The sequence below is a fragment of the Pan paniscus genome, chromosome 1 (genome assembly GCF_029289425.2).
Source record: "Pan paniscus chromosome 1, NHGRI_mPanPan1-v2.0_pri, whole genome shotgun sequence".
In the NCBI taxonomy this organism is placed as follows: Eukaryota; Metazoa; Chordata; class Mammalia; order Primates; family Hominidae; genus Pan; species Pan paniscus.
Window position 1 is genome coordinate 191748803 of NC_073249.2, and position 20246 is coordinate 191769048.

General features: G+C 44.0%; 1 protein-coding gene across 5 annotated transcripts in view; it reads right to left on the minus strand.

Annotated features, from left to right (window-relative positions):
- Nucleotides 1-18060, minus strand: part of ZMYM1 (zinc finger MYM-type containing 1) — a 39672-nt gene extending 21612 nt beyond the window's left edge. For 2 of the 5 annotated variants that reach the window (XM_003812566.5, XM_063592962.1), the window contains exons 1-3: nt 17957-18060; nt 2855-3024; nt 1052-1124 (exon numbers count right to left, since the gene is read on the minus strand). In XM_003812566.5, coding sequence (XP_003812614.3) covers nt 1052-1124; nt 2855-2950 — 169 coding nt within the window. In that variant the 5' untranslated portion in view covers nt 2951-3024; nt 17957-18060. Of the gene's footprint in view, nt 1-1051; nt 1125-2854; nt 3025-7804; nt 8731-17956 lie in introns of those variants that run through there. The other 3 variants (XM_055095567.2, XM_008965019.5, XM_008965020.5) reach the window with 3 other exon arrangements.
- Between the last annotated feature and the right edge of the window lie 2186 nt (nt 18061-20246).

The following is a 20246-nucleotide window of genomic DNA, read 5'->3' on the forward strand; positions in this document are numbered from 1 at the left end:
AAGGTGGGTGGATCACAAGTTTAAGAGATTGAGACCATCCGGGGCAACATGGTGAAACCCCGTCTCTACTATAAAAATTAGCTGGGCATGGTGACACATGCCTGTAGTCCCAGCTACTCAGGAGGCTGAGGCAGGAGAATCGCTTGAACCTGAGAGGTGGAGGCTGCAGTGAGGCGAGATCATGCACTGCCCTCCAGCCTGGCAACAGAGCGAGACTCCGTCTCAAAACAAACAAAATTATCTGGGTGTGGTGGCACGGGCCTGTGATCCTAGTTACTTGGGAGGCTGAGGCAGGAGCACTGCTTGAATCTGGGCGGCAGAGGTTGCAGTGAGCCAAGATCGTGCCATTGCACTCCAGCCTGGGCAACAAGAGCGGAAACTCCATCTCAGAAAAAAAAAAACAAACCTCCCGCCTCAGCCTCCCAAGTAGCTGGGACTACAGGCATGCACCACCACACCTGGTTTTTAAATTTTCTATAGAGACAGGATCTCGCTATGTTGCCCAGGCTGGTCTCAAACTCCTGCCCTCAAGCTGATCCTTCCACCTTGGCCTCCCAAAATGTTGGGATTACAGGCATGAGGCACCATGCCCAGCCTCTTTGATTTTCTTCTCTGTTTTTTTTTTTTTTTTTAGATGGAGTCTCACTCTGTTGCCCAGGCTGGAGTGCAGTGGTGCAATCTTGGCTCACCACAAACTCTGCCTCCCAGGTTCAAGCAAATCTCCTGCCTCAGCCTCCTGAGTAGCTGGGATTACAGGCATGCGCCACCACGCCTGGCTAATTTTGTATTTGTAATAGAGACGGGGTTTCAGTATGTTGGCCAAACTGGTCTCGAATTCCTGACCTCATGATCCGCCTGCCTCGGCCTCCCAAAGTGCTGGGATTACAGGCGTGAGCCACTGTGCACGGCCTCTCTTTCATTTTCTTACAGGTTACTTCTCCTGGACTTAAAACCCAACACAAACAAAGCAATATTCAAAGGCATTAAAAAGGAATGAATCAGCTGTCATATTGGTCTGAATAAACATAATTAACTTAAATAATTCTATTACCACTCTCTGAAAACACAGCATTTATTTTCAGTTCATTCTCCTGAGTTCTGGACTGTTGCCTATGACAATACTCCTAAAAAGAAAAAATAATAATAATTAAAAATAGTGAATACAATGAATTTAAGACAACCAGTCATTCAACAGAAAATGATAAATTGTGGTCAAGTCTGGTCAACGAATTGTATAACTGAATTGAACCAAAATACACAGGTATGCACTACCCTTTTGGTGCTCTTTGGCTGACAACACTAATCACCCAATACATTATTTCCTATGGTATCCAGGTGTGACATCAAAATCTTTGTCAACAAAATCCCTCCATTCACTATCAATAGGGAGCAGACATATTGAATTACAACTATTTTCCCTACTTGTTCTTTTTTTTTTCTTTTTTTTTTGAGACAAGATCTCACTCTGTCACCCAGGCTGGAGTACAGTGATGCGATCTCGTCTCACTATAACCTACTTCTGGGTTCAAGTGATTCTTCTGCCTCAGCCTCCCAAGTAGCTGAGACTACAGGCACATGCCTCCATGCCCAGCTAATTTTTTAATTTTTAGTGGAGATGTTGCCCATGGTCTTGAACTCCTGGCCTCAAGTGATCTGCCTGTCTCACCCTCCCAAAATGCTGGGATTACAGGAATGAGCCACCACACCCAGCCTTCCCTGCTTGCTCTAATCATTAACAGCTAATTGTCTTCATAAAGACCTTAACCCCAGAAATTGTTAATTGGGCAGAATGATTCTTACAAAGGACAATTTTTTCAGAGCAGGAGGCAATTTCATAGCCACCATATCTAAACTTGATCTATGCCTGAATGTCCATGGCATGAAGAAGCAATAGATAGTTCCTAAATGAGTAACATTCCCCAGTGTTAACAACTCAATGGTAAGCATACCCTTATTTAATATTAATCTACTTTAGGCTATTTCTAAATAGAATACTACAAATAAATTACCCTTTTTAGTGATTTTTTTCTTTCATTAGAACTTTCAGCTGGTTCACAGTTCATATACAACATTCCTTTTTTTTTTTTAAGAGACAGGGTCTTGCTTCGTTACCCAGGCTGGAGTGCAATGGCACAATCATAGCTCATTGCTTCCCTGAATTCCTGGGCTCAAGCGATCCTCCTGCTGTAGCCTCTCAAGTAGCTGAGACTACAGGCGTGCACCACTATGCCTGGCTAATTTTTGTATTTTTTATAGAGACAAGGTCTTGTCATCCGGTTGGTCTCAAACTCTTGGGCTCAGGTGATCCTCCCACCTTGGCCTCCCAAAGTTCTGGGATTACAGGTGTGAGCCACTGTGCCTGGCCATATATACAAACATTCTAAGGAATGTTTTCCCTACTTAAACAATACTCACAGTTCAAGTCAGTTCATCCTTTATAGGTTCTTTAGTGATATGTCTAAAAAAATTTTTTTAAATTTACATAAATTAATTTAGATTAAAAAATGTAATTTGTATTAAGTTAAGAAAAACAAAAACAAAATGTGTTAACCTTCTCTGGAAGTAGAATCTGGCAAAAGAAAAAAAGTGTTAACCTTAGCTAGGCCCACAACACCCTAAACAATCCTTTTACCTATGCAAAAACCCAATTCCAAACAGTCTAATCTTTCCTCAAATAATTTTCTTACATATACTTGTAGTGGCACTTAACACCATATACCTTGTATTATTTAATTAACTGCTTTGGAGGAGATAAGGATTTGAGTTTTTCAATGAATCATTTCAGCACCTTTGTAACTAAAATTTATAGTTAAATGCTGCTCTAGAAATAATGGAAATAAGGGAAAATATTTACTTGAGCATTGTCGGGTTCTGTCTTAATTTCATCTAGCAGCCCCAGCTGTGATGCCACTGCCTTGTCACACTCACCACCTAACAGTGGTTCTTTCATTTTAGTATCTGATGCAAAGGAATTCTCCAGTTCCAAACTAATGGGTTTCTTCCTGAAGAACAGTTTCCAGATTCCTAAAATAAAATATTGATAAAGAGTTTGATTTTAAAATTAGTCCTTTTAAATATGGTAATTTTCTAGAACCACAAAAGGGTCTTTAGACAGCTTGGCATCAAGGTTCCTTCATTGAAAGAACACTGGCTTCTTTCCTTTCATCCATTATTCTTCAATATAGTTTTGCTCTATACTTCTCTGGTAGCTACTACCAACTCTGTGCCTTCTTCTGGAAAGTCTCCGTTTCTGTTCCCCCAAGACTGAATGCAGCATAAAACCACCAAAACTTACAAGTTTATTTTTAACTTTTCCATAGGAGAAAATGTAAAGCTTTCGGCCAGGGTCAGTGGCTCACGCCTGTGAACCCAGCACTTTGGGAGGCCAAGGCGGACAGATCACTTGAGGTCAGGAGTTTGAGACCAGCCTGGCCAACATGGTGAAACCCCATCTCTACTAATACAAAAATTAGCCGGGTTGTGGTGGCACATACCTGTAATCCCAGCTACTCGGGAGGCTGAGGCACGAGAATCGCTTGAACCTGGGAGGTGGAGGTTGCAGTGAATGGACATTGAGCCACTGCACTCCAGCCTGGGTGACAGAGTGAGACTGTGTCTCAACAAACAAACAAACAAAAAAGAAATGTAAAGCTTTCTATCTGAGGTTAACCCAATCTGTACTCACTACCCCTCTCTGCCCTCCAGTTATCCTTCTCATTTGCTTCTTCAGTTCCTCTTCCCCTCCTATTGATTCCAGGATATAAGCATTTAAATACATTCTAGAATCTAAAGCTATCCGCCCTCTCTCTGACCACCCCTTTCCCCATTCTTGAAATTCCTTTCATTTTTCTTACTCCGAGGTCTCCTATTTCTCATTTTACCTCTTTGCCAGTATTTTTCACAAATACTTATTTTACCTGCTTCTAAAATGTTTGTGTTCCACAAAAACACAATTCCCCAGTACTCTCCTTGCCTGCTCTATGATCTTGAACTCCTGGCTTTAAAAAAATAACGAAGTTGGCTGGGCACAGTGGCTCACGCCTGTAATCCCAACACTCTGGGAGGCTGAGGTAGGTGGAGCACGTGAGATCAGGAGTTTGAGACCAGTCTGGTCAACATGCTGAAATCCCATCTCTACTAAAAATACAAAAAATTAGGCTTGGTGGCGTGTGCTGGTAATCCCAGCTACTCGGTAGGCTGAGGCAGAATAACTTGAACCTGGGAGACAGAGGTTGCAGTGGGCCAAGATCGCGCCATTGCACTCCAGCCTGGGTGACAGAGCAAGACTCTGTCAAGAAAGAAAAGAAAAGGAAAAGAAAGGAAAGAAAGAAAGAAAGGAAGGTAGGAAAGAAAGAAAAGAAAGAAAGAAAAGGAAAAGAAAAGAAAAGAAAAGACCCGTTGGCCGGGCACAGTGGTTCACGCCTGTAATCCCAGCACTTTGGGAGGCCAAGACGGGTGGATCACCTGAGGTCAGGAGTTTGAGACTAGCCTGGCAAACAAGGCGAAACCCCGTCTCTACTAAAAATACAAAAAAAAAAAAATCAACCGAGTGTGGTGGTGTGTGCCTGTGATCTCAGCTACTCAGGAGGCTAAGGCAGGAGAATCACTTCAACCCAGGAGGCGGAGGCTGCAGTGAACTGAGATCGCACCACTGCACTCCAGCCTGGGCAACAGAGCGAGATTCTGTCTCAAACAAACAAAAAAACCAAGTCTTTGGCCGGGCGCAGTGGCTCATGCCTGTAATCCCAGCACTTTGGGAGGCCGAGGCAGGTGGATCACCTGAGGTGAGGAGTTCGAGACCAGCCTGGCCAACATGGCAAAACCCCGTCTCTACTAAAACTACAAAAATTAGCTGGGCATGGTGGCAGGTGCCTGTAATCCCAGCTACTCTGGAGGCTGAGGCAGGAGAATCACTTGAAAACGGGAGGCAGAGGTTGCAGTGAGCCAAGATTGTGCCATTGCACTCCAGCCTGGGAGACAGAGCGAGACTCCATCTCAAAACAAAACAAAACAAAACAAACAAAAACCAAGTCTTTTTCTCTTTTTTTTTTTTTTTTTTTGAGACAAGGCCTCGCTCCGTCACTCAGGCAGTGGCACTATCTCAGTTCACTGCAGCCTCACCCTCCTGGGATCAAGCAATTCTCCCACCTTAGTCTCCCGCGTAGCTGGGACCACAGGCATGTGCCACAGTGCCCAGCTAATTTTTTTTTTTTTTCTTTTTGTAGAGAAGGTGTTTCCCTATGTTGCCCAGACTGATCTCGAACTCCTGGGCTCAAGTGATCCTCTCACCTCAGCCTCCCAAAGTGCTCGAATGACAGGTGTCCATCTGCGCCCAGCCTATGATCACAACCTCAGATTCAACTATCACCTATGGGCTGTTTTTCCCCAACATTCCTGAGCTGTGGCCCATATACCTAATTGCCTATTAAATATCTCCACTTGGCCGGGGCAGTGGCTCACGCCTGTAATCCCAGCACTTTGGGAGGCTGAGGCGGGTGGATCATGAGGTCAGGAGATCAAGATCATCCTGGCTAACACGGTGAAACCCCGTCTCTACTAAAAATACAAAAAAGATTAGCCAGGCGTGGTGGCAGGCACCTGTAGACCCACCTACTGGGAGGCTGAGGCAGGAGAATGGTGTGAACCCGGGAGACGGAGCTTGCAGTGAGCCGAGATCGCGCCACTGCACTCCAGCCTGGGAGACTCCGTCTCAAAATAAATAAATAAATAAATAAATAAATAAATATCTCCACTTGAATGTTCCACAGGTCCCTCAAACTCAAGGGATTTGAACTCTGGTCTCAAGCAATCCTCTTGCCTCAGTAAAACTATATTCTTTTATTACCCCCACAAACCTGTTTTACAGATATTCCTTTTTTTGGTAAATAGCAGTGTCATATACCTAATTTCCCATGCCAGAAATCTAGGATTAACCTGGAATTATTATTCTTCTCCCTAAATCTAATTATGAAATTAGATCAATCTACCTTTTAATTAAGTCTTTTTTTTTTTTTTTTGAGACAAGAGTTTTGCTCTCGTTGCCCAGGATGGAGTGCAATGGCGCGATCTCAGCTCACTGCAACCACAGCCTCCCAAGTTCAAGTGATTCTCCTGCCTCAGCCTCTGGAGTAGCTGGGATTACAGGCATGTGCAACCACGCCTGGCTAATTTTGTATTTTTAGTAGAGACAGGGTTTCTCCATGTTGGTCAGGCTGGTCTCGAACTCCCGACCTCAGGTGATCCGCCCGCCTCGGCCTCCCAAAGTGCTGGGATTACAGGTGTGAGCCACCACACCCAGTCAAATAAGTCTTAAGTCTATTTTCCCATCACACATGCCTGCCTGCTTCTCCTCACTATCCAAATCAATAGATTCCTTTTTGGTCAATCTTACAACTTTTGAGGAACTACGAAAGCAAGGTCTCTTTTTCTTTTTTCATTAAAGTTCTGGGGTGTATGTGCAGAACGTGCAGTTTTGTTATATAGGTATACACATGCCATGGTGGTTTGCTGCACCCATCAACCTGTCACCTATATTAGGTATAGCTTCTAATGCTATCCCTCCCAGCAAGGTCTCTTTTTCAAAGACAGACTGGTTCCTTGTTTTCTCCTTTTTCCTTGACTGAGGCCTACTTTCCACTTATCTGGTAGCTGTTACCTCTGATTCTAAATCCTTTGGAACCCCTTCCCTTCCTGCCACCCTAGCTTGGCTTCAGAGTGCAAGTCTTCCTGTCTCCTAGATCCTTAAAAAAGAGCCTTATAGGCCAGGCTCGGTGGCTCACGCCTGTAATCCCAGCACTTGGGGAGGCCGAGGCGGGTGGATCACGAGGTCGGGAGATCGAGGCCATCCTGGCTAACATGGTGAAACCCCATCTCTACTAAAAATACAAAAAAATTAGCCGGGCATGGTGGCGGGTGTCTGTAGTCCCAGCTACTCCGGGAGGCTGAGGCAGGAGGATGGCATGAGCCCGGGAGGTGGAGCTTGCAGTGAGCCGAGATCGCGCCACTACACTCCAGCCTGGGCGACAGAGCGAGACTCTGTCTCAAAAAACAAAAACAAAAAAACAAAAAAAAAAAAACAAAGCCTTATATCGGGCACCTGTAGTCCCAGCTACTCGGGAGGCTGAGGCAGGAGAATGGCGTGAACCTGGGAGGCAGACCTTGCAGTGAACCAAGATCATGCCACTGCACTCCAGTCTGGGTGACAGAACAAGACTCCATCTCAAAAAAAAAAAAAAAAAAAAAAGCCTTACAACTAATCATTATGGAGGGCAGATGATAACTAACACAAATGTGGAGAAGTTGAAGTTGTTACAGGATCACGTAGAATAATGGGCTCAAAAAAAGAAAAAAAAACAAAAAACCTCTTACAGGAGTAATTCCAGGACTATGGTTTTATTCTGGGTTAGTACATGAAAGACCCAAGTAATTCTGCCATTATTTTTTATTTCTGTGATTGGGGCTCAACCACCTTCCCTCATTTCCATCTTTAGCTCAGCTTTTGTTGAAAGTTCCTATCCCAATGCAGAAAGTTAAATAAGGCCTGAGAGTCAAGTGCAATAAATAGCTCATACAGCCTCTGTCCAGCCCATTTGAGCATTATACACAAACAGTAAAGCAAAACTCACTAAAAATTAACTATTTGTCATTAGGTAGATTCCCTTCACCTGAAAGTACATATGCCATGCAAGTCTAAACATCAATTAAAAACAAAGCACCGAGTTTTGTGCAGTGGTGGTATCACAGCCAATGAGGTTTACGTGAGGTACAATTATTGTTATTTGTAAGACAAAACAAAACAAAGTACCTATGAGCTTTGGCATCTTGCAACTCCTTCAAACGTGTCACCATACAAACATAAAAATAGTGGAGGCTGGGTGCAGTGGCTCATGCCTGAAATCCCTGCGCTCTGGGAGGCTGAGGTGGGTGGATCAGGAGGTCGGGAGTTCAAGACCAGCCTGGCCAACACAGTGAAACCCCATCTCCACTAAAAAATACAAAAAATAAGCCGGGCGTGGTGGTGGGCGCCTGTAATCCCAGCTACTCAGAAGGCTGAGACAGTAGAATTGCTTGAATCTGGGAGGCAGAGGTTGCAGTGCGCCGAGATCATGCCATTGCACTCCAGCTCAGGCAAGAGTGTGAGACTCTGTCTCAAAAACAAAAAAAAAAAAAAAAAAGGAAAGCATCCTGAAAATTTCTGAGGCAAGGGAAAATCCTATGCAACATTTGTTTGGCTATAAGAAGAGCAAAACACGTATTAGTGACAGATCCATTACTTCCTTTTCCAACAAGATGCACATTAGAGTAAAATAAGTCCTACAGACTTTCTTTTAATATAGCCCTACTCATCTTTCCAAACTAGGGCTAAATCATAGTATGAAAGAGTACAGGTATTAATAGTCAAAGGATGAATGTTGCACATCTTCCTGCTGGGCAATACTACTTGGTAGTAATATAAAATATATATACATATATATATATACACAGACATAAACACATTTTTGAGATGGAGTCTCACTCTGTTGCCCATGCTGGAGTGCAGCGGTACGATCACGGCTCATTGCAACCTCCACCTCCCGGGTTCAAGCGATTCTCCTGCCTGAGCATCCTGTGTAGCTGGGATTACAGGCACGTGCTACCAAGCTCAGCTAATTTTTGTATTTTTAGTAGAGACAGGTTTTCACCATGTTGGCCAGGATGGTCTCGATCACCTGACCTTGTGATCCGCCTGCCTCGGCCACCCAAAGTGTTGGGATTACAGGTGTGAGCCACCGCGCCCAGCCATAAAATATTTTAATTTAAACCAAAGAGAGAAATATGATAAGAGCAGACAACAAAATTCACATTCATTTTTTTTTCTTGAGATGGAATCTCTCTCTGTCACCCAGGCTGGAGTGCAGTGACATAATCTCAGCTCACTGCAACCTCCGCCTCCCAGGTTCAACCAATTATCTGCCTCAGCCTCCTGAGTAGCTGGGATTATAGGCACCAGCCAGCATGCCTGGCTAAGTTTTGTATTTTTAGTAGAGACCGGGTTTCACCATCTTGGCCAGGCTGGTCTTGAACTACTGACCTCATGATCCACCGGCCTCAGCCTCCCAAAGTGCTGGGATTACAGGCATGAGCCACTGCACTCAGCCCATATTCATTCTTAAAGTAAAACACGAGATCACAAAGAAACTGCAAGTTTCGAGGCCAGGCGTGGTGGCTCACGCCTGTAATCCCAGAACTTTGGGAGGCCAACGCGGGCTGATCACCTGAGGTCGGGAGTTCAAGACCAGCCTAACCAACATGGAGAAACCCTGTCTCTACTAAAAATACAAAAAATTAGCCGAGCGTGGTGGGGCATGCCTGTAATCCCAGTTATTTGGGAGGCTGAGGCAAGAGAATCACTTGCACCCAGGAGGCAGAGGTTGCAGTGAACTGAGATTGCGCCATTGCACTCCAGCCTGGGCAAGAAGAGCGAAACTCCATCTCAAAAAAAAAAAGAAAATGCAAGTTTCAAGAGTTATTTCCAGATACACATATAGACCTCCAGGGGATATCATCCAGATTCCTCCTGGAAAATTAGTACAATAGTATTTATATAACCCTGATGGTTCAAACTACTGTTAAAAAATGAATTTTTGGGCGGGCACAGTGGCTCACCTCTGTAATCCCAGCACTTTGGGAGCCTGAGGCAGGCAGATTACCTGAAGTCAGGAGTTCGAGACTAGCCTGGCCAACATGGTAAAACCCCATCTCTACTCAAAATTCAAAAAATTAGTCAGGTGTGGTGGCACACACCTGTAGTTCCAGCTCTTGGGAGGCTGAGACAGGAGAATCTCTTGACCTGGGAGATGGAGGCTGCTGTGAGTGGAGATCGTGCCACTGCACTCCAGCCTGGGTACAACAGAGCAAGACTCCATCTCAAAAAAAAAAAAAAAAAAAAAAAAAGGCTGGGTGTGGTGGCTCATGCCTGTAATCCCAGCACTTTGGGAGGCTGAGGTGGGTGGATCACAGGGTCAGGAGTTCAAGATCAGCCTGGCCAAGATGGTGAAACCCTGTTTCTACTAAAAATACAAAAAAAATTAGCCGAGCGTGGTGGTGGGCGCCTGTAATCCCTGCTACTCAGGAGGCTGAGGCAGAGAATTGCTTAAACCCAGGAGGTGGAGGATGTAGTGAGCTGAGATCAAGCTCACTGTCGCTCAAGCCTGGGCGACAGTGCGAAACTGCATCTCAAAAGAAAAAAAAAGAATTTTTTAATTGAAAAAAAAATTGCATGAGATTTCAATGAAATATAAGGCAGTTACAATAATGAAAGGAAACTGCATGACGATGAATAAGATTCACAGACATATAATCTCAAAACTAATTTATATAGAGACTTTTTTTTACTGCTACAGATTAAGTTATAATATTGATTGGAGACAGAGTTGAACAAATTTAGCAACAAACAGTCATTTTCTGCTTTTTATAAATAGCCCAGACTGTAGTCCCAGCTACTCAGGAGGCTGAGGCGGGAGGATCACCTGAACCTGGGAGGCAGAGGTTGCAGTGAGATATGATTGCGCCACCACACTCCAGCCTGTGTGACAGAGTAAGATTCCATCTCAGAATAAATAAATAAAATAAACTAATAACCCAATATTGAAAATTTTGGGAAAAAACCTTAAAATTCTGTATATATTGAAAATTTTGGGAAAAAACCTTAAAATTCTGTATGAATATAAATATGACTTGAAGAAATGATTTTAAAAAGCCACATTATGAATGACAGTGATTTATATAATGAAATTCAAATCTTCTATATTTTCTGTGATAACAATTTACCATGAGTAACCCAAATACAATGTTTAAACGTAATACATAAAATTGAATTCTGTCATCATTGATAATTTGCTTACTTTCAGTCCTGAAAACCACAGCTTTACACGTGTTTTTCTATTTGGTCATTACAAAGGTGTATTTGTCACGGCAGGAGGATAGAACTCATTTTATTCCACGATGTGTTAGCTTTATTTATAACTTTTAAATATTTAGACACAGAGTATGTGGGCTTCCATTCATACTCTTAGCAAGGACCCCACAAATGCTAGGGGCCAGTGTGAACCTAGCACTCCAACCACAAGTACATTTCAAAACTAGGCTGGGAATGAGGGGTACAGAATACTGATTTAACAATAATTCCCTATTAGAGCTAGGTGGCTGGCATGTGCCACACCAAAGGCAGGAAAGGGCAGGCCCAAGAGAGCTCTAGGAATGACTGTTCAAGGAAGGAGGCTATTGTCCCTGAAGCTGAAATGTAGTCAAGGAGGTGGTTTCAGGGTCAGCAAAGGACAGCTGCAGCCGAAGGGAGATCTACAACAACCACAGGAGAAAACACTATCCTCCTCTTTGGGCCAGAGGGAAAGGGAGACAGATGTCAAGGCAAAGAATCAGCTGCACCTTAACCTCCTCACTTTACTTGTCCTCATACTGCTTTCCTTCCTGCCAAAGTCATTTCTGCCTAATCAGATCCTATGCAGTTTGGAAACCAACTGAGCTCCAGATTTTAACAGACTAGCATGAAGTAAAAATAATATGGGGGCCGGGCGCGGTGGCTCACGCCTGTAATCCCAGCACTTTAGGAGGCCGAGGCGGGTGGATCACAAGGTGAGGAGATCGAGACCATCCTGGCTAACACGGTGAAACCCTGTCTCTACTAAAAATACAAAAAATTAGCCAGGCGTGGTAGTGGGCACCTGTAGTCCCAGCTACTTGGGAGGCTGAGGCAGGAGAAGAGCGTGAACCCAGGAGGCGGAGCTTGCAGTGAGCTGAGACAGTGCCACTGCACTCCAGCCTGGGCGACAGAGCGAGACTCTGTCTCAGAGAAAAAAAAAAAAAAAAAAAAAAAAAAAATGGGGCCAGGCATGGTGGCTCACACGTGTAATGTAATCCCAGAACTTTGGGAGGCCAAGGCGGGTAAATCACCTGAGGTCAGGAATTTGAGACCAGTCTGGCCAATATGGTGAAACCCTGTCTCTACTAAAAATACAAAAAAAAATTAGCCAGGGCTGGGCACAGTGGCTCACACCTGTACCAGCACTTTGGGATGCCAAGGTGGGAGGATCACTTGAGGTCAGGAGTTCAAGACCAGCCTGTCCAACATGGTGAAACCCCATATTTACCAAAAATACAAAAACTAGCAGGGCATGGTAGCACGTGCCTGTATTTCTCAGCTACTAGGGAGGCTGAGGCAGGAGAACTGCTTGAATCCAGGAGGTGGAGGTTGACGTGAGCCGAGATCACGTCACTGCACTCCAGCCTGGGTGACAGAGCGAGACTCTGTCTCCAAAAAAAACCAAACCAAAACAAAACAAAAAACGGATAAATCCAGGCATAACAGAGTAGCCTTTAGCATACTAAATCCTTTCACTGGAATTAATTACAAAATTTAACAGACTTTACTGGTAAGGGGACTTTCCATGACAAAATAGTGGAAACCCAAGCAGAAAACAGCAGGAGACAGTTAGAAGTACTGGATTCTAAAGTAGCTGGAACTCAAGAGGCACAATCTGGGAGAGGAGGGAACTACAGAAAAATAATATGCATAGAAATCTCCCCTCCTCCAAGTCATTGGCGGACTCCTAAACTGCACATTTACAGAGTGAGACTTCAAAAACTTAACAGAACACAGCAGTTAAACGTCAAAGAGCTAATAAGATTATAGCAGCTATGCTGAGTTGAGAGTTGAAATTTAAGACCAGCAAGATAGAGGGGTTTTGGTAAAGACCTGGATTTCGGGTTGAGACTCAAGGAGGGCCTTGCCCTAGGAGTAACGGCTATGCCCCAGGAGGAAAAGAGACCACTTCCAAGAAGAAAGGACAAACTGAAATAGACCAGTCTTAACAAGACCTATAATCAATCCTCAACAGGATCAATGTCATCTGCTACTACTATCCATGTGCCTAATGGCAACCTTAGTCTGCTTTGAAGGAAGTACATCCGGATGCTAATAATGTTCATCCAAAATTTCCAGAATCCAGTAATAATTTATGGACTAAGAGGAATTTTTAAAATCCCAAAACTGACTGGAAAAAAATGGCAATAGAAACAAACCCACAGGTGACTCAGATATTGTTCTTGTCAGGCAAGGACTTGGTTATGTTTGAGAAAACAGAGGAAAGATGGAGAAGTTCTGTAGTGACCTGGCATCCATCAAAAAAAAAAGTTAAATGGAAAATCTAGAATTGGAAAACACAGTGAGGAAATTAAGAATTCAATCGATGAATATCAAATTAGTGAAGAAGACAAGCTAGAAGGTACACTGATGCACAGAGATAAAAGGATGGAAAATTGAAATAATGTGCCATGTGGGATTCCTATTCAGTTCTAGAATAAGAATCTAGAATAATGTGCCATGTGGGATCTCTTATTCAGTTCTAGGATAAGAGAAAATAGACAATGCAAAAGAAGCAGTATTTGAAAGAAAATACCAGGCAAGGTGGCTCACGCCTATAATCCCAGAACTCTGGGAAGCCAAGGCAGGAGTTTGAGCCCAGGAGTTCGAGACCAGCCTGGGTGACATAGTGAGACCCTCATCTCTACAAAGAAATTAGAAAAATTAGCTGGGCATGGTGGTGGATGCCTGTAGTACAGGCTATGTGGGAGGCTGAGGCTGGAGGATCACCTGAGCCCGGGAAAGAGTTCCAGGTTACAGTGAGCTATGATCGCACCACTGCACACCAACCTAGGTGACAGACTGAGACACTGTCTCGAAAAAAAAAAAAAAAAAACCTACAATTTTTTAGGACAATTTCCTAAAACTGAAGAAAAACATCAAACCACATGAATTCAAGCTCTGTGAATCACAAATAAGATATAAAGAAAAACACGAGTAGGCATGTCATAGTTACACCGGTGAAAACCAAAAAGAAAATCTTAAAAGCACTAAGGTTGGGTGTGGTGATTCACACTTGCAATTTGAACATGTCGGGAGGTAGAGGACAGAGGACTGCTTAGCCCAGGAGTTCGAGGCCACCCCCTGGCAGCATAGTGAGACCCCCATCTCTAAAAACAATTAAAAGATTAGCTGGGTATGATGGTATGCATCTGGAGTCCCAGCTACTCGGGAGGCCGAGGTGGTAAGACTGCTTAAGCCGGGAGGGTGAGGCTACAGTGAGCTGTGATCAAGCCACTGCACACCAGTCTGGGGGACACAGTGAGACCCTGTCTTAAAAAAAAAAAAAAGAAAAGAAACAATGAAACCCCAGAAGCCAATGTAATATCTTTAAAGTGCTGGGGAAAAATCTACTTAAAATTCTATATTCAGTAAAAATATCCTTCAAGATTAAGAGCAAAATAAAGACATTTTCAGACAAATGAAAACACTGTAGAAATGCTACAGGAAATTCTTTTTTTATTTTTGGAGACAGAGTTTTACTCTTGTTGCCCAGGCTGGAGTGCAATGGCACAATCTCAGGTCACTGCAACCTCCACCTCCCGGGTTCAAGTGATTCTCCTGCCTCAGCCTCCTGAGTAGCTGGGATTACAGGCATGCACTACCACTCCCGGCTAATTTTTTGTATTATTAGTAGAGATGGGGTTTCACCATGTTGGCCAGGCTGGTCTGGAACTCCTGACCCCAGGTGATCCACCCGCCTCGGCCTTCCAAAGTGCTGGGATTACAGGGGCGAGCCACCACCCCCGGCTACTAAAGGAAATTCTTTAAGCTAAAGCAAAATAGTAGATGGGAATTTAGCATAAAAGTTGGAAAGCAGGCCAGGCGTGGTGGCTCACGCCTGTAATCCCAACACTTTGGGAGGCTGAGGCAGGCGGATCACTTGAGGTCAGGAGTTCGTGACCAGCCTGGCCAACATGGTGAAACCCCATCTCTACCAAAAATACAAAAATTAGCTGGGTATGGTGGTGCACGCCTGTAATCCCAGCTACTCGGGAAGCTGAGGCAGGAGAACTGCATGAACCCAGGAGGTGGAGGTTGCAGTGAGCCCAGATCATGCCACTGCACTCCAGCCTGGGTGACAGCGCATGACTCCATTTAAAAAAAAAAAAAAAAGTTGGAAAGGAAGAAAACTTTTTATTTGTAGACATGACTGCATATAGAAAACTCTAAGGAACCTCCCCCAACTCACTCCCCACAAAAGAAACTATTAGAATAAGTGAATTCAGCAGAATTATAGGATAATACAAGATCCACATTTTAGAATTTTTCTTATCGCTTATCTTCAACATTGTAGTAGAAGTTCTAGTTAGATCAATAAAGCAAGAAAAAATAAAAGACAAACTTTGAAAAGGCAGTAAAATTGTTATTCATGGATGACATGATTCTATACAAAGAAAATTCAAAAGAATCTCCAAGTTATTAAGCTTAGCAAGACATTCGAAAATAAATTTTGGCCAGGTGCAGTGGCTCACGCCTGTCATCCTAGCAATTTGGGAGGCAGAGGCAGGTGAATTACCTGAGGTCAGGAGTTCAAGATCAGCCTAACATGGTGAAACCCGTATCTACTAAAAATACAAAAGAATTAGCTGGGCATGGTGGTGGGCACCTGTTTCAGCTACTCAGGAGGCTGAAACAGGAGAATCACTTGAACCTGGGTGTCAGAGGCTGCAGTGAGCCGAGATTGTGCCACTGCATTCCAGCCTGGGTGACACAGCGCGACTCTGTCTCAAACAAACAAACAAAAAATCAATTTTATTTCTTTATACTAGAACAGAAATTTTATTTCTTTATACTAGAACAGAAAAATATAAAAATAACCATTTTCTGCAGCATCATAAATATCAAATATAGGAATAAATCTAATGAAAGCTATTAAAGAACTCTACAGTGAAAACAAAACATTGCTGAGAGAAATTAAGGAAGATCTAAATAAATGCTCATTGATGGAAAGAGTCAATATTAAGTTAATTTTTCTCCTAATTAAGCTGTAGATGAAAATCCCAGCAGGGGTTTTTGTGGAATTTGTAAGGTAATTCTAATGTATATACAATGTGCATACAGAGCCTAGCATAACCAAGACAATCTCAAAAAAAAAAAAAAAAAGTTGGAAGGGCTTATAAAGCTACAGTAAATTAAGATAGTGTGGTATGGACACAAGCAAAAACAAAACAGAGTCTGGAAGCAGATATACTCCTATCCCTTATTTCTTCGCATTATACCACTTCTTTATACATTACACTTTGCTAAGATTTATTTTATTCGGCCGGGCACGGTGGCTCCTGTCTGCAATCCCAGCACTTTGAGAGGGTGGATCAGCTGAGGTCGGAGTTCTAGACCAGCCTGGCCAACATGGTGAAACCCTGTCTCTACTAAACAAAAATTAGCCAGGTGTGGTGTAATCCCAGCTACTTGGGAGGCTGAGGCAGGAGAATCACTTGAACTGGAGGTGGAGGTTGCAGTGAGCTGAGATCGCGCTACTGCACTCCAGTCTGGGAGACAAGAGTGAAATGCTGTCTCAAAAAAAAAATTATTTTATTCAACTGAGTTCTGCAAGGTCTTTTACTAGCCTGATGGGAAGGCTGGAGGCAGAAGGCTATATGTTTTTCAAACCAAACTAAAATGTCCATGGTTAATTCTGCAGGCAATGAAGAGCCATCATTTCCGAAGTGCCTTGGTACTGGGTTACACTGATGAGTAGGATGTCCCAACCAGTAAGTATATACAAGGTACTGAGAAGAAATGAAAAAAGAAGACGGTCAGTCTTCTGGGAGGTGAAATTTGAGCTGGGTTTTAAAGTGTCTACCAACCAATGATGGCGGATATTCCTGGTATAGAGACAGCATGTACAAAACCACAAATAGCCGGGCACAGTGGCTCAAGCCTGTAATCCCAGCACTTTGAGAGGCCCAAGCAGGTGGATTGCTTCGATTCAGGAGTTCGAGACCAGCCTAGGCAACATGAAGATAACCTGTCTCTACAAAAAATACAAAAATTAGCTGGGCGTAGTGGGGAGCACCTGTTGTTCCACCTACTCTGGAGCCTGAGGTGGGAGGATCGCTTAAGCTCGGAAGGCTGAGGCTGCTTGTGAGCCGTGATCGTGTCACTGTACTCAGCCTGGGCCAAAGAGCGAGACCCAGTCTCCAAAAAAAAAAAAGAAGCACAAATATATGGGAGCTAGAAGGAGTGGGACTGTTGTTGCAGATAAAGTACAAGTGCAAGAGTGCTAGTAGAAGGAACTGGAAAGTTTGAAAAGTAGACATGGGTCATGTCAGGAAGGTCCCTGATACCAAATACCTTAAAATTAATCTTGTAAATCAGCGGCGTTCAAACTGTGCTTTTGGGGTTCAGCAAACATTTCATTTTTTTTTTTTTTTTTTTTGAGACGGGGTCTCGCTCTGGAGTGCAGTGGCACGATCTCGACTAAATGCAACCTCTGCCTCCCGGTTCAAGCGATTCTCCTGCCTCAGCCTCCTGAGTAGCTGAGATTACAGGCGCCTGCCACCAAGCCCAGCTAATTTTTGTACTTTCAGTAGAGACGGGGTTTTGCCATGTTGGCCAGGCTGGTCTCTAACTTCTGACCTCAAGGGATCCGCCCGCCTGGGCCTCCCAAAGTGTCGGGATTACAGGCGTGAGGCACCACGCCCGGCCAGGAGTCAAACTCTTGAAAAATCACTGCTCAGTGAAGGAGAGCTACAGGTGTGATGGGGCTTCTGAAACGGAGGCTGCGGAGCGAGACTAAAGTCTGAAGGCCCAGTTACTACACAGGAGCAGGAGGCGGCGAGAATCGCTGGAAGCGGGGAGCACTAACCCCCCCAGTCTATGAGGGCAAGGTTAAAGGAGGCGACAAACACAAACCAGGTCAGGGCCTGGCCCGGAGTTCCCGACCCCCATCTGGCGGAATCCGCACTCAAAGCTCCGTCTCTAAAACCCCGACCCGGCGCGTCATCCTCCCTCCGACCGACAGCAGAAACCCTGCCCCTTTCGAGTAAGGCGCAGGAGTAAAGACCGAAACCAGAGCCGCATGAGGAGGCTTACTAATTTCTCTCAGGGACGCCCGCCGCCCAACGCTTCTGAAACAATCTTCGAAGCGAAACGGCCCCGCCGACCCCGCCCCTCTCCCGTCGTGCTCTGCGGTTGAGCATGCGCAGGGCCGTTGGCTCAGGGTGGTCCCAGCTCCCTGAATTGGGAAGAGCGACTTTGGGATAGAAAAAGTGGGAGAGGGGGAGGGGAAGAGTCCTTACGGCCCGCATAGGATCTTACCCTTGAAGTCGTCGCTGGCTGGCAGCCAAAGTAGGACCCTTGACTCAGAGCTCAGGCAGGGCAGTTAGATTTCCTGGATTTGAGAGATGGCTTTACTACTTATTAGCTGTGTGCTAGTAAGCGATTTGACAACTTCTATAAATCTCCATTTCTTCGACCTTGAAATGGGGATAATTGTAGTGGCTGCATCGTAGGTTTGTAAAGATTAGGCAGGCTTCTGCAGAAGCTGGACTCAAAAAAAAAAATGACAGGCAATGTTAGCAAAGTGCCAGTTGCAGAGTAAATTCCTAGTAAAAGGAAATTATCCTCAGAGATAGGGAGGGAGTTCAGACTTCTTTCATTAGTACGTTAAAATTAAAATGACCCCAGGCTGGGTGTGGTGGGTCACACCTATAATTCCAGCACTTTGGGAGGCCGAGGCGGGTGGACTGCTTGAGTTCAGGAATTCAAGACCATCCTGACCAACATGGTGAAACCCCGTCTCTATTAAAAATACAGAAATTAGCCGGGCATGGAGGCGGGCGCCTGTAATCCCAGCTACTTGGGAGTCTGAGGCAGGAGAATCGCTTGAAGCCAGGAGGCAGAGGTTGCAGTGAGCTGAGATTGTACCACTGCACTTCAGCCTGAGCGACAGAGACTGTGTCTCAAAAAAAAAAAAAAAAAAAAAAAAAAAAAAAAATTAAAATAACCCCAAACTGCATGTCAAAAATAATGGCATATTTTAAATGTTTTTTGACAATACTTTCAACACCTAAAAAAGTATAGGACGAACTAACTGTGCTATTCCTAAAGGCATAAGAGGATTCTAAAATATATATATAAGGTTGAATGATGAACTTATTATAATCATATTTGACAATTACTTTTAAAGGAGATATTCTCAAAAATCTAAATTTGAGGCCCTTGTGAAGGTGAGGTCCAGACCAAAAGGGCCTCCTAATCCTTGCTGCTATGGTCCTTAAATATCCTTTGGAATTAGCCTCAAATCTAATATAAACCCTTTGGTAATTTGAAATATTATACGAGTAACTGAAGTTAATTTCTCCAACATTTATTATTACCTTCTAATATTCATAATAATCTATTTAGACTGTTAGGATTAGAAAGGACCTTACTGAAATGATCTCTCCTCTAATGCTCCCTTCCTACCAAAGGAAAAGCTGAAGGCAAGAGGATAAAGGTAATTTGCCCCAAGTTACACAGCAACTCAGTGACTGGGATTAGATTGGAACCCAGAAATGAGTCCTGGTTCAGTGGGCATCCAAAGGCAAGTGATGTCATTGTAAATGCCCCGTGGGTTCACCTTGCCCACTACCTAAACACAGTCCATTTATCAAGACGGGGAATTGCAATAGAGAAAGAGTAATTCACGCAGAGCCAGCTGTGCGGGAGACTGAAATTTTATTATTATTTAAATCAGTCTCCTCGAGCATTTGGGAATCAGAGTTTTTAAGGACAACTGGTGGGTGGGGGGAAGCCAGTGAGCCAGAAGCGCTGATTGGTTAGGTAGGAGATGAAATAATGGGAAGTTGAAGCTGTCTGTCCTCATGCGCTGAGTTAGTTCCCTGGTGGGGGCCACAAGATCAGATGAACCTGTTTATCGATCTGGGTAGTACCAGCTGATCCATCAAGTGCAGGGTCTGCAAAATATCTCAAGCACTGATCTCAGGAGCAGTTTAGGGAGGGTCAGAATCTTGGCCTCCAGCTGCATGACTCCTAAACCATAATTTCTAATCTTGTGGCTAATTTGTTAATCTTATAAAGGCACTCTAGTCCCCAGGCAAGGAGGAGGTTTGTTTTGGGAAAGGGCTGTTATTGTCTTTGTTTTAAACTATAAACTAAATTCCTCCCAAAGTTAGTTTAGCCTATGCCCAGGAAGGAACAAGGACAGTTTAAAGTTAGAACCAAGATGGAGTCCATTAGGTTAGATCTCCTTCATGGTCTCAGTCATAATCTTGCAATGGTGGTTTCATCGTCATTACTAACTTCCTTGGGAGTTGAGTTGAAAAAATGGTAGGATTCATGATATCATAAAAAATTGTAAGGATGTGTGATAATTTTGAGA